An 11,516-nucleotide genomic window follows, 5' to 3' on the forward strand; every position below is an offset into this window, starting at 1 on the left:
CTTGGCGGAGCGACGAGACAACCTCATCTCAAACACCAAACCAGACAAGCTTGGAAGACATGTAATCAACATCATCCATCTTTCGTACTCCGCCATCTGTCAACCCAACACCTACTGTATCCCCAACACCCGCCCTCCGCCAAAAACACGATCCGTTTCACGCCTCTCTCATCGGACCGTCACCGCGGACCTTTGTTGGCACGCCCACGTCCCCGGGTCCAGCAACGGCGCCGAACCACACCAGCATGAACCCTCGGGCACCCATCGATCTCGCCATGAAGATCGCACAACGGGCGCCCCGAAAACCCGCGGATACGAGCGCGTCGCTGTTCACCGAGAGCGATGGAAACTCTACTCTCTAGTGTGGAGAAAGTAGTCGTGATCCCACGCGACGTTCGGCAACGGAACCTTATTTTCGCTGCGCGGAGAGAGAGAGAGAGACAAGCGTGCCTGCGTGGAGGTAAGGCGTGTGAAATGCAAGCCAAGTCAGTGTACATGGAAACACGACTGCGGCATGGATCTGGCCAAACCACACTTCTTCTCAAACACAAACTACAACCATACATCCCTCCCACATCATCTACCCAACTCCTCTCAAACCCACTCCAGCCTTGTACACCCTACCCCACCCTTCTTTCGCCTCATCATCAATCCTCATCCCATCCCATCCCATCCCACCCCAAACACCCAATCCGGCCTTCTCGCCGTCCCGCCGATCCCCAATCCCTTCCACCTCCGCCCCAATCCGCTTCGCGCGGAGTATACTCCCCCCCTATCGCACCATCACTAAACACGAGAAAAGACTGCTTCTCTTACTGCTACCTGGACTCCACCGCGCGCAACGTCAGGGCGTGACAGCTTGGCGTTGGCGTGGGCGGTTATTTCTTTGCTTTGCTTTGCGAGTCGGGCCGAGTGAACGAAGGGGGGGCGAAAGGTATACAGTGGGCTTTGTTGGTTTTAGAGGACAAGGTTTCGGACGGCGGGTTGTGCGAGTGGGTAGGGTAAGGACAGAAAAAGTAAGGTTTGGGAAGCAGTTTTGCAGCGCACGTGTTTGGCGCTGCGATTGGGTTTGAGAGTGGAGGCGTGGCTTGGGTGGGATCGCGATGGGCGAGAGCAGCGTCTTTGTACGTTTTGTACCTAGGCAACTGTAGTGTATGTGCATGTGCACGTGAAGGGAGACAAGACGATTGTTATGCATGGTATTCATGTCGTGAATTTCTCTATGTAGAAGAGGATGGGTGTGGCGGGATGGAGCGTGTGATAGTTGCTGTTTCCCATGATTATAATGCCAGTGTCGCGCTCCTACACCGACAGGTCTCCGTAATCGTTCATGCTGCGCGACCCTTCAGAAGCGAGTATCCAATCCGACCAACGATCCCAATCCAACATCTTATATTCTCCTGAGACACTGAGCCCCGTCGAGCCAAAAAGAAACGAATAATGTGAAGTGAAAAAGAATAAGTTATCCAGGAGGCCACTTTACTATCCAGACAGAAGAGTTCAAGCAAGAAAGAAGAGAGCAGAGAAAGATTAGCAAAGCAAGAGTTCCACCCTGATGCTAATGTTTTGTGCCGGGTACAAACGCCAATCTCTAGGATGATGCAGTTGGAGAGGTGAAAGTTTGAAAACGGGGTATGATGCATTCGTTCGGTATCGGGAAACGCATCCGAAATGGTGAAGCAATCGTCATCAAGTGATGGAGGAGATTCGGAGAGACATTTGCTGATTCATAATGTCATGTGTGGTGATGCTTGGACAATCACTCAGTCGTTGTCGGCCAGGGTCAAGAATGCGCAGCGCTGGGTCATCATGTTCATGACCGAGATGTGGTGGTAGGAGCAACATATGCGGATGCAGCGGCTTGGTCGAGACCCTTGAGCTGGGGTGCGTATCTAGGGTGCTTGATGAACTTGGGTACGGAATCCTGGTATACGATTAGCACAGGTTAAGTGTAAAAGAGTGACATGAACATACACTTGACATAAGCTTGAAAATGGAAGTCTGGGCCTTCTCGAAGAGGGATGCAACTTCGTTCAAGCTCTGCAGCATAGCCGCGTCGTCGCCAACAGCGCGCGTCATACGGGTAGCCAGCTGAGTGCGCAACGCGTGGTCGATGTTGAGTTCGTTAGGTGAGCCAGGGGCCAGGAATGCGTTGTACAAACCATAAGCAGCAGCCAATGTCTCACGAATCGTCTCGACCTTGTTTTCGCCCTTTTCGCTAATGGCGGCCCTATACTGACGCTCGAATTCTTGGACCTCGAGGTAGAAGGACAAGTTCTCTTCGCACATGGTTTCCTTCAAGAACTCGCGGTAGAGGAGACGCCACGAGGGGTTGCGGATGATGACATTTGTACGGTTGCTGTTGGAATCACGGGCATGGCCTTCCCGCGACTTTGATGGGAGGGCATCTCCGCCTGTTGGAGCAAGATCTGCGGTCCAACCAGCAACATGTTCGCCATGGTCGGTGATATAGTAGATTACGTGCTTGACAGCCTGGAAGTTGTTCTCTGAGTTGCGCGGGTCGACAGGCGCGATCAGCTTCAGCTGAAGGAAGAGTGAGCCTATTTCAATGGCCTCACTAGGATCAACAAGCGAGGAGCAGTCCATGAGCCACTGCGCCGCGTTGCGCCCGTTGAAGGAGTACTCCCAAGGGCGGGAAGCGGACTTGCGGTTCTTTGCCATCTTGACACCTACGTGGCAGGTGGAGAATTCGTGAACAGAGTCGGAATCTGAATGTGTCTCGTTCGCGGTCACCCCAACGAATCGGCGGAAGATAATCTGGATCGTCTGCTCATCGTGATGCAGCGAGTCAGTTTCAGAGTTGCGCTCGAGAATGACGAGTTGATGTGGGTTGCGGTTAGAGTCGATCACAGCCTTGACGTGTGCTGATTGAATGCCATTGCGGGTGCAGAAACGCTCGAGGATGTGGATGCCCTTTGGTGTGAGTTGCCAAACCGAGCTCTTGTTTGTGAAATCCGTCTTTCCTTCGACTGACTCGACGAATTTGGCTTCAAGGAACTTTTGACACACAGAACGGGCCATTTCCTTGGCCATGGAGAAAGTGGTCGTGGTAGTCGTGGTTACAACGCGGGATGAGTCCTTGGGATCTGGCATGCGATTTGACTGGGAGAACTTGAGCGAGCCCAGGTTCGTGACGGCCTCGTCGCTTGTGAAGGTGAATTCGATCATGCGGAAACGGACGCGGTGCGGGGTGAGCGGCAGAGAGACCATGAGGGTGGCGAACAGGTCCTTGAAGTCCTGCGGTTGGAGTTAGCATGAGATGGCTGATGTCCAGCTGCGATGGGCGTTCTGGGGTTTGGCCCAGTGGCAATTGCTGGCCAGAGTTCGAGATGTGAGGGCTGAATGGCAAACTTGACGGGTTTCACCGTTTGCCCTCGATTCTCTGATCTACCTGCATCCCGCAGCCGAGAGTCGGGAATGACATACCCTGGTATATGGCCGCTCATCGTCGGTCATGCGCAGTAACCGCGAGCTGGTCTGGTGCATTTTGTCTGATTTCGTTTTCCTTGGTGCGGGCGCCGCGCTGGTGCTATTGTCCACCTCTTCGGCGGCGAGTGCCTCGTGGCCGTCAATGGGAGACTTGGAAATGGGCGAGGAGCCACGCAGCGTAGTGATGGAGGCGCGGGGCGTGAGAGACGAGGGCAGGAACGACTGTGGCAGCGATGGTGAGGGGCTGGTGGTGGTGCCCTTGGAGTAGGAGGGGGCGCGGCCGAGCTCTCTGCTGCCTTTTCTAAGCAGCGGGAAGCGTGAGAAGGTCAAACGGCGGCTGTGGACGCTGGGTCGGGCAGCGAGAGCAGGCGCTGGGGTCAGGACCGGCGTGCTGGTAGACAGAGGGTCCGAAGCGGTGGAGGCAGCGGGCGTGGAGGCGAAGGGCTCCGTCTGCTCTTGCTCGTGCGTGTGCTGGTGCTGCTCGTGGGCGGTGCCGGTGCTGCGCGGGCGGGCTTCAGCAAAGACGGCAGTGGGCGGAGGCGTGGGTGAAGACGAGGCAGGTGCAGAGGCAGAGGCAGAGGCAGAGACTGGACTTGTCGTAGTATTCAAGGGCATGGCCGTTCAAGGCATGGATGATCACGGAGAATGGCTGCCAGGATTGGCCGTCCGGTCTGCTACTTTGTCTTGCTGGGGTCCTTCTGCCGCCCAAACCACACCGCCAAAGAAAGCAGCTGGACCATGACAAAGCTGCTAACCGCAAGGGCCCAAGTCGACACATGGGCGGCATGCACTGACGCCGTCGTTGGAATAAACCGCTTGGCTTCCACGGCGCCCACGAGGCATCCCTGCGTCTCGCGCCATGGCCCACAGCCCATGGCCCATGGCCCATGGCCCATGCCTGTCCCCCCTGCGCCCTGGTCACGCCCTAGCAGCAGTGCCGACCTACGCCGCAGACGATCTTCGGCGGCAGTCTCAGCATCGAAATGTGCATCAGGAGGCAGGAGGCAGGAGGCAGCACTCGGGACTCCACGACCAGTGTGCTCAGAGCTCGCCTGCGGATACGGATACGGATACATGCAGAGACACGGCGCGAGCAGCAACAGCAACAGTATCGTGTGCAGCGTCCACATTCCTGCGTGCCCGTGTCTGCACTCGCGGTTTCGCAGCAGCACGCGGAGACAAAGGCGCCCACAGCCTCTTTGTCTCTGTGCCTCGCGCACTGTGCCTCTTGCATGACGCAGACAGCTGTCCCGTCTGCATTGCGCTCCCAAAGCGTCGACGCGGTATCACCACAGCACCGCGGACAGGCCAAGCACCCTCGCCCTCCTCCTTGCACCAGCGACACAGCTAGATCGCCCACGCTGCGCCGCCGTTAGGTCTGCTCAACCATGGACGAAGCCGTTCTCGTGGCACCCTTGCACTGGCAGTGACACCATCAGCAGTGCACGAACTGGTTGGACGATGTTGCTGTGCCACGACGCCGCTGCTTGCCAATCGCGACCCTCCCTTTCTGTGGAACGCCGCGACCGTGAGGATGCGGGACGCTGCTCAGATTCCGGGCAACGTGGAATGCACGTGTGCACCCTTGCCTCAGGTGCAAATCAAATCGCCGTCAGCAAGGACGCATCTATCCATCTGCCCATCTGCCCATCTCCTCCGACGTGCAGCCCATGACAAACGTCGCCGCACGCAATGCTGAGCTTTGCACCATCCTGCTCCGGAACATGGCAGCCCTCACTAGAACCGTCCCGCCCGTCATCATGTCAAATCACGCCAGTTCCCTCTTCGGCTGATCTGCACCAAGAGCAGATCGATGCTTGAACTGTGTGAGCTCAAGGCGTCGTGTGGAGATTTGGTCTTTCTGGAGAGGGTGCGTGCTGCCATTCCACGTGTTACGACCCCACTCCGAAACCAACTTTGGCGCTGAGCATTCCTGCGAGACCAATGTTCAGGCATCAGGCTTCAGGGCTCCCTCCAAGCCCTGCCTGCGTTCCGCCAGTATGGTCATTCAAGCCTCTGTCTTTTCCCATCACTGCTCGATCTGGCAGCCCGCCGAGTTATAGCCGCGAGTCACCGCGTATCAGGGGCCGCTCACAAAAACTTTGTCCGGTCAGATCGACAGCCGTACAATGCCATCTTGCCTCCATAGTCCAAGTCTCTCGTGAGAAGATCCTCAGTTGAAGCCCGGGACGACATTCCCGCCCTATATTGCACTAGGGTTCGAACATTGAAATCTCCGCCCGTGCGGCACGTGCCATAGCTGCGAAAGAAAAGCAAAGCACGCCTCTTGTTTCAGCGTGCCGGGTTGTTGCTTGTCGGGACGTCTTCGAATCATGGCAACTGACCGATCATGGAAAAAGTCATGGATTGCAGTGGCCCTAGCGAGGCTGTCAATTTGCGCACGAGGACACGTCTTGGTTCCCCTTCCCGTGTGAACTCATTGTGTAGCCCTGCGGAGCATGTCTCTCGTGTATTCGCCAAGTACAGCGGAAAGGAGTGATGACAGTGACTTCAGAGGAGCTCCGGAGGTGGGTCCTGCGCATCTCGCCCCTCAACTTTTCTGGAACGTCGGCGCCGTCGCAACGATGCTAGACTAAATATTTCTAAGCTGCCGCCTGCTGCAATGCCGCCGCTGCAAGCATCACGCCATGCTTTCAGCGACGGGTGCAAGGCCGCTCCAGGCACTGGACATCACGTTATCTGCCTGACCAGAGCCCTATCGCATACGGCAAAACGCGAAGATCCTCCGTCACCGGCGGCGGTGAAATTCCGTCCATTCGCGTCCTGAGTCATGTTTCAATGTCGCTGAGATGCTGCCGTCGTGGCCCCCCTGGCGCACACGTGGCAACCGATTCCATTGCCTAGCGGCCGCGCTGGCGTGAACGATGCGTGCGACGGCGCTGCTCCTCGTGGCGCCGAAGCGTGCAATTGGTGAAGTTTGCACGCATGCGTCGCGTCGCCTACCCGGCTGTGACCTTCTTCTCATAAACTTCCCTCAGCACTACTGCACTTGCAGCAAGGGTACTTGCTCAGCGTGCAGCAAAAATTGATGGCGCTCGATATGATGCCCACATCAGCGTGGCTCCTGAAACGCATGCGGCGACCCTGAGCTGCCATTTTATCTGTGGGCGTTTCGACCGGGTGTGGCCTGTCGCCATGTGCTGCGCTACTTCTATGTAGTGCGCCTGTCGTTGCTCACTTTTTCGCACGATTCTCCTCGTCTCCACCTATATTGCCTTCTGTTATAATGCAACGCGATACGCACCCGTGAGTGGGCCGGTTGCAGGACTCAATATTCCTTATCAAAAAATGTCGGTGAGGCCATTGGTGCCCAGCAGCAAATAAGACGGGACGCGTTGCAAGGTTCCAAAAGATCCTCTGGCAAGTCACAAGCCCGGTCAGGCTCTTCTCCGCGGAACGCTCTTTCGTTGCGGCGTCGTGGACTCGAGGTGGGCCTAAGTGTAAGGTTTTGGGCGCCCTCGACGGAGCGCAACGAAAGTTACTCCGGCAAGCCTAGTCCTGCACGAGGCGGTTATCGTGGACTACTCAACGAGGAACGACCGCGGCGAGACTCGGCTCAGTGTTCTCGAACGCGTCCGGCTTGAGATCCGGAAGACCGACATGAAGTGTCGCAAGAATGCATGGTGGCGGCGACTTGTGGCTCTCGATAACGTTTTCCACGAGGTTAAGAGCCACGAACAGTCGTCGACTTGACTCGAGCTCGGAATCGATGCCGGAGAACCTCGCTCGGCGTGGTCTTACTCCACCTCTTATGTTTGTATATGTCGAAGCGACGTCTCGCTCTTGTCTCCAGTACTGTAATTGCGTCGTATTGTTCAAGCGTGCAACCCAGGCCCTTCGAGAAGGACCCCTACGTGGCGCGTCGATAGCGTCATAGTTGAGTTGAGCTTCGCGTACGCGAATATAGTACAAAGCTTAAACTCTATCCCAACCGATCAAGAGCTTGGAAGGAAACCGCTCTACATCGATTTTCCCCGCTGTCATCTACTCAAGCTGCCATAATGCCCAAGGTTTTCGGTCAAGTCGATTTGGAAGTCCTCAGGGGTCTTTTTCAGCCCAAGTCGTACGACTTGTCCACGTCGGCGCAGGGCTGCGCGTTAGGAAGAGAACAGCGTAGCGGATCTAGCGAAAAGGGAAAGTAATACGATTCAAGTATTTAATGGATCACTATCCGGATTGCGTTGGGGATTATGCAAGGTAAAGCTACCAGCGGTAAACACAACTCCGTCAGGGGCATCACGGAAGTCGACCGCTGCTCGCCCCCTGATGATTCACAGCCAGGCACACGCTCGCGGAGCCAGCGCATCTTGGACTACAATTTGACATACGCTAGAATGCTAACACTCCTGCGACGATATACCCAAGGCAAAGCAGACACTCGCCTCCTACCTCCCGCGTGATCGGGAGGCCGTACATCTCCACCAACATTTCGACCTCGCCCACATGGCTACACCAGCACTCACCAAAGCCCAACAATTCATCCCCCAATACCCTCCCTGTCCGCCGTTTTAACATGCCCCAGCATGTCAACGGCGCCGCGAAACAGCACAGGCCCGGTAATCACCTCCCCCGGTCACTCCCATGTCGCGCGGAGCGGCACGACCGGCACACGCCCTGCCCGAATGCTTGATACCCAATACAAATCCCAGGGTTTTGACGACGGGGCTCTGGCTGGATGGAGCGGCATTGCGGCGCGGAGCGGCGGGAAGTGACTGTGCCGCAGAGGGCGCGGGGAGATGCAGAGAGTGTTATTGTGCACTGTATAGGATGTTCGAAGTTGGACGCGAAGATGGAGTTGTAGGGGATAACATGTATATTTGGTTTGTCTTTTACCATCATTATTATTCCTGCATTGTTGTGTAGCGTTGGGATATGTAGATCGTCAGTGCGTTTATATCAAGATGCTAGATACGCTAGGTAGCATGACAGCTACGGGAGAACTATATGTGTCTTGTGCGTCACACAGCAGTCTTTACAAGGTACTGAAATCTGAAATGTTTGGGCCATCGTTTGCCGTTGTTCTCGCGCCGATGTGGTAACTGACGTCTCTTCACACGGGTGAAGTCCAAGGGGCCCCGTACTCAACGATCCACAATGACCGCGCGCATTGCGGCAAACCAGACTGTCGAAGAGGCGATAAAATACCATATAACACCCAAGGTATGATTGGAAGTGGAATCAGCTATTCTAACGAGCTGCAATTCCAGTTCGTCGTCTGTTCCTACATCTGTCAGAAGCGCTTCGTATCCGATTCTGCTACAAGAGGCGATATGCCGCTGAGGACTTCTCGCAAGAATAACATTGCCATACTGGCATCGAAGGTGGTGGCTACTGGCTGAATAGTCAAGCTGTGCTGCGAACATTTGGGCTGCATGCGACTCCGTATTCTCCACGCAGCGAACATGACACTGTCCAAGTGGCTGAGATATCTCTACCCTCTAGCACTTCTCGGGAACGCGGTCGAGGCTCAAAAACTGTGGTCGGGATGGCAATTGTGTGCCGTCAGTTCTCAAACATGACTTCCAAGCGCATCGCTAAATTCTCCCAAGCCGATTGCCTTGAATCCAGCATTCGGCGGTAGTCATTATGCTCAGTGCACGATCTGACCTGCTTGTGTAAAGGATCCATCGAGCTATCGACAGCAGTGACGAGTTGCGTATACGTCGCGTGTAGCATCAAGAAGATGGTAAAGGCGCAGAACGCTACTGCAGAGATGTGCAATTGGCCAGTGCGAGAAAAGATGTATGTGACGACGAGGGTTGCAAGCACCACGGGTTCGCGTTCAGTTTTCGCTGTCCTGCTGCGCATGATTGATGCTTTATTGTACGGCCACTTTGGTTGGCATGATGCTTGTGCTTTGGGAGCTGGTACATGGGCGATACCTATGAATACCGTTCAGCTTCTTGTCAGTCCTGCAGGGTTCGGCCGCGATATTTGGACGGTGTCATTCGACAACTTGGTCCTAATTCAGAAAGCGAGCCCTGCATTATAGTGCTACAGAGTGTCACTTACCTGTTTGAGATGGTTTGGCTGACTTAGATCTTCTACTGGCCGATGACTACGCTCGTGATGAGCTTCCTTCTCCTCTATCTCAAAGTCTTCGCACAGGAGAAGCTTCGAAAATACATACACGTAACAATGGTTCTGACTCTTGCTAACTGGGCGTTTCTTCAGTTCAGCAATATCTTCTACTCCCGTTCCTTATCCAAGGTATGGGACTGGGCCCACAAACGCCCAGTTCATTGCTGGAATGTCAATCAGTTGCTGTTGGCAGGTGGTGGTATGACCGTAATTATGGACATTGTAATCATCGTTCTTCCAATTCGAGAGATAATGCGATCGCGGTTCAGTCCTAAGAAGAGGTTGGAGATTACCCCGATATTCGTGGTGGACATCATGTAGATCTCCGGCGATGTTTCGGGCGCAAAAAGCACGACTAATCAAAACGTCCAGTACGCTCATTATTTCCGCTATTTGAGTTTGGAAAATTTACGACTATGCGAATTGGCATAACCCGACGTGGGACAACGTGCCTGGTGATCACTGGAGTGTACTGAAGGCCAACATTAGTGTGTTTTGTGTTTGCATGGCCAGTTCTCCTGCTCCAAGCAATTTCAGAAAGCTCACAGAGCTACAGCCAGCGATGCGTCGCTTCGTCGTGCGATATATGCCTAGATGGCAAGGTCTGATGGTCCACATTCAACAGAGTCTTTGACAGACAGGAACGCTACTAAGGAGACGCGGAACGCGAACGATGGCGGAGAGATTCTACTGAGGGATGTGATCCAGAAATTGATAAGTTGGGATCACACGCAGAATTGGAGTTTCCAGATTTTGATGACGGTGATGGATGACGATGTGCAACCCGATAATGGAAGGTACGGGTCGTAAACAAATATCGTCGCATACCACATAGCGTTCGCAGCCTGATTACAGGAATAGTTTCGTTGAAGTGATCGTCTCCTGATATGCAATGAGTGCGTGTGTTACGGAAGAGCTGGTGGTGATGGACAGTTCAAAGGTTGGAAATGACGCTTACCCTTTTCGGAGAAAGCCGGAGCGCGTCGCTGAACCTCAGATTCGATGCCTACAACTCGAGGAGCTCAACACCCGACCACACCACCTCACCGTATTCTATATAGTCCTGTGACTGTCTCCAAACCTCTCTCAAAGGTTTGCGATTAGCGCTGGTCTGCCATTGGTCGAAACCAACGCCCTGGGGAACCACACCCGATAGCACATTTGCGACACATTCTGCTATTCCACCATGGGCTTCACGACAGGCTTCGTAAGCACTACGTCTTTTCAGCGCTCTGTAAAACTCTAACGCGAATCTAGCTCGGAGGCTTGACGCTCACCTCGGGGGTGTTGTACCTCACAATCGCAATGCACACCCAAAACCGCACCCACCAAGCCGCACTCCTACGACAACAACGCCTGGTCCTCAGCGAATTTTACGAACCCAAGAAACCCGAGCCTGAGCCCTCGCCTCGGGTAGTCCCGGTTGGTCTGGTGGAGATGGCAAAGGATAGGTGGAACCGGAGTTTGGAAGAGGGCATCCGGAGAATATACACTACCGACTGGAGGAAGGTGCGGGAAGAAGCTGAGGACAGGGCGACCGCGCTTGCAGAAAGGATCAAGCAGCAGAGCAAGTGAAAAATAATGGGCTCTTCAAGAATTCATAATGGGTGAGATGAGGGAGCGGGCGAATGCGACGATACCCTTCGTACGGCGATTTGTGCTTGGAGATGTGATATAAGATATGTGTAGATACTACGGTCAAGCCGCCATATGGCACTCCTGCGCCGCCGCACTCTAGAATGTTGCGCGCGAGGTTTGCACGTGCCGATCTCGTTTGTCGAAACATTCTCTCACCCACTTCGTTGCCTGCCCAGTTTCACCGCCACCGCGTACCGTTGTTATTATGCGTCTATCGTTGCCCAGTAACGCGTTTGCTTGACCTCTCCAGGCACCTCTTCAACTCTCAACCAGCCTGCCTTAACTTGTCACCCACCCTCTTCGCGACGACAACGCTCACTGCACAT

At 54.7% G+C, this 11,516-nt stretch overlaps 9 protein-coding genes across 9 annotated transcripts; 7 read left to right on the forward strand and 2 right to left on the reverse strand.

Annotated features, from left to right (window-relative positions):
• Nucleotides 1-1,813: 1,813 nt before the first annotated feature.
• SNOG_05180 (hypothetical protein) lies at nucleotides 1,814-4,065 on the reverse strand (the record flags this gene model as incomplete). Its single annotated transcript, XM_001795537.1, has 3 exons — nucleotides 1,814-1,924; nucleotides 1,975-3,258; nucleotides 3,448-4,065. 3 exons carry the CDS (start codon nucleotides 4,063-4,065, stop codon nucleotides 1,814-1,816), a joined length of 2,013 nt encoding a protein of 670 aa, XP_001795589.1.
• A 244-nt stretch (nucleotides 4,066-4,309) lies between these two features.
• On the forward strand, nucleotides 4,310-4,801 carry SNOG_05181 (hypothetical protein; the record flags this gene model as incomplete). The annotated part of the gene is made up of 1 exon (XM_001795538.1): nucleotides 4,310-4,801. The coding sequence occupies one exon, from the start codon at nucleotides 4,310-4,312 to the stop codon at nucleotides 4,799-4,801; it is 492 nt and encodes a 163-aa protein (XP_001795590.1).
• Nucleotides 4,802-4,838: 37 nt separating this feature from the next.
• SNOG_05182 (hypothetical protein) lies at nucleotides 4,839-5,243 on the forward strand (the record flags this gene model as incomplete). The annotated part of the gene is made up of 2 exons (XM_001795539.1): nucleotides 4,839-4,876; nucleotides 5,045-5,243. 2 exons carry the CDS (start codon nucleotides 4,839-4,841, stop codon nucleotides 5,241-5,243), a joined length of 237 nt encoding a protein of 78 aa, XP_001795591.1.
• Nucleotides 5,244-5,909: 666 nt separating this feature from the next.
• Nucleotides 5,910-6,238, forward strand: SNOG_05183 (hypothetical protein; the record flags this gene model as incomplete). Its single annotated transcript, XM_001795540.1, has 2 exons — nucleotides 5,910-5,978; nucleotides 6,059-6,238. 2 exons carry the CDS (start codon nucleotides 5,910-5,912, stop codon nucleotides 6,236-6,238), a joined length of 249 nt encoding a protein of 82 aa, XP_001795592.1.
• Nucleotides 6,239-6,996: 758 nt separating this feature from the next.
• Nucleotides 6,997-7,346, reverse strand: SNOG_05184 (hypothetical protein; the record flags this gene model as incomplete). The annotated part of the gene is made up of 2 exons (XM_001795541.1): nucleotides 6,997-7,266; nucleotides 7,326-7,346. 2 exons carry the CDS (start codon nucleotides 7,344-7,346, stop codon nucleotides 6,997-6,999), a joined length of 291 nt encoding a protein of 96 aa, XP_001795593.1.
• A 126-nt stretch (nucleotides 7,347-7,472) lies between these two features.
• On the forward strand, nucleotides 7,473-7,871 carry SNOG_05185 (hypothetical protein; the record flags this gene model as incomplete). Its single annotated transcript, XM_001795542.1, has 2 exons — nucleotides 7,473-7,609; nucleotides 7,703-7,871. 2 exons carry the CDS (start codon nucleotides 7,473-7,475, stop codon nucleotides 7,869-7,871), a joined length of 306 nt encoding a protein of 101 aa, XP_001795594.1.
• A 694-nt stretch (nucleotides 7,872-8,565) lies between these two features.
• Nucleotides 8,566-8,810, forward strand: SNOG_05186 (hypothetical protein; the record flags this gene model as incomplete). The annotated part of the gene is made up of 2 exons (XM_001795543.1): nucleotides 8,566-8,631; nucleotides 8,706-8,810. 2 exons carry the CDS (start codon nucleotides 8,566-8,568, stop codon nucleotides 8,808-8,810), a joined length of 171 nt encoding a protein of 56 aa, XP_001795595.1.
• Nucleotides 8,811-9,609: 799 nt separating this feature from the next.
• On the forward strand, nucleotides 9,610-9,873 carry SNOG_05187 (hypothetical protein; the record flags this gene model as incomplete). The annotated part of the gene is made up of 2 exons (XM_001795544.1): nucleotides 9,610-9,681; nucleotides 9,733-9,873. 2 exons carry the CDS (start codon nucleotides 9,610-9,612, stop codon nucleotides 9,871-9,873), a joined length of 213 nt encoding a protein of 70 aa, XP_001795596.1.
• An 865-nt stretch (nucleotides 9,874-10,738) lies between these two features.
• On the forward strand, nucleotides 10,739-11,348 carry SNOG_05188 (hypothetical protein; the record flags this gene model as incomplete). The annotated part of the gene is made up of 2 exons (XM_001795545.1): nucleotides 10,739-10,759; nucleotides 10,810-11,348. The coding sequence occupies 2 exons, from the start codon at nucleotides 10,739-10,741 to the stop codon at nucleotides 11,125-11,127; spliced, it is 339 nt and encodes a 112-aa protein (XP_001795597.1). The 3' UTR covers nucleotides 11,128-11,348.
• Nucleotides 11,349-11,516: the final 168 nt, after the last annotated feature.

The sequence above is a fragment of the Parastagonospora nodorum genome (genome assembly GCF_000146915.1).
Source record: "Parastagonospora nodorum SN15 chromosome Unknown scaffold_7, whole genome shotgun sequence".
NCBI classification, from domain to species: Eukaryota; Fungi; Ascomycota; class Dothideomycetes; order Pleosporales; family Phaeosphaeriaceae; genus Parastagonospora; species Parastagonospora nodorum.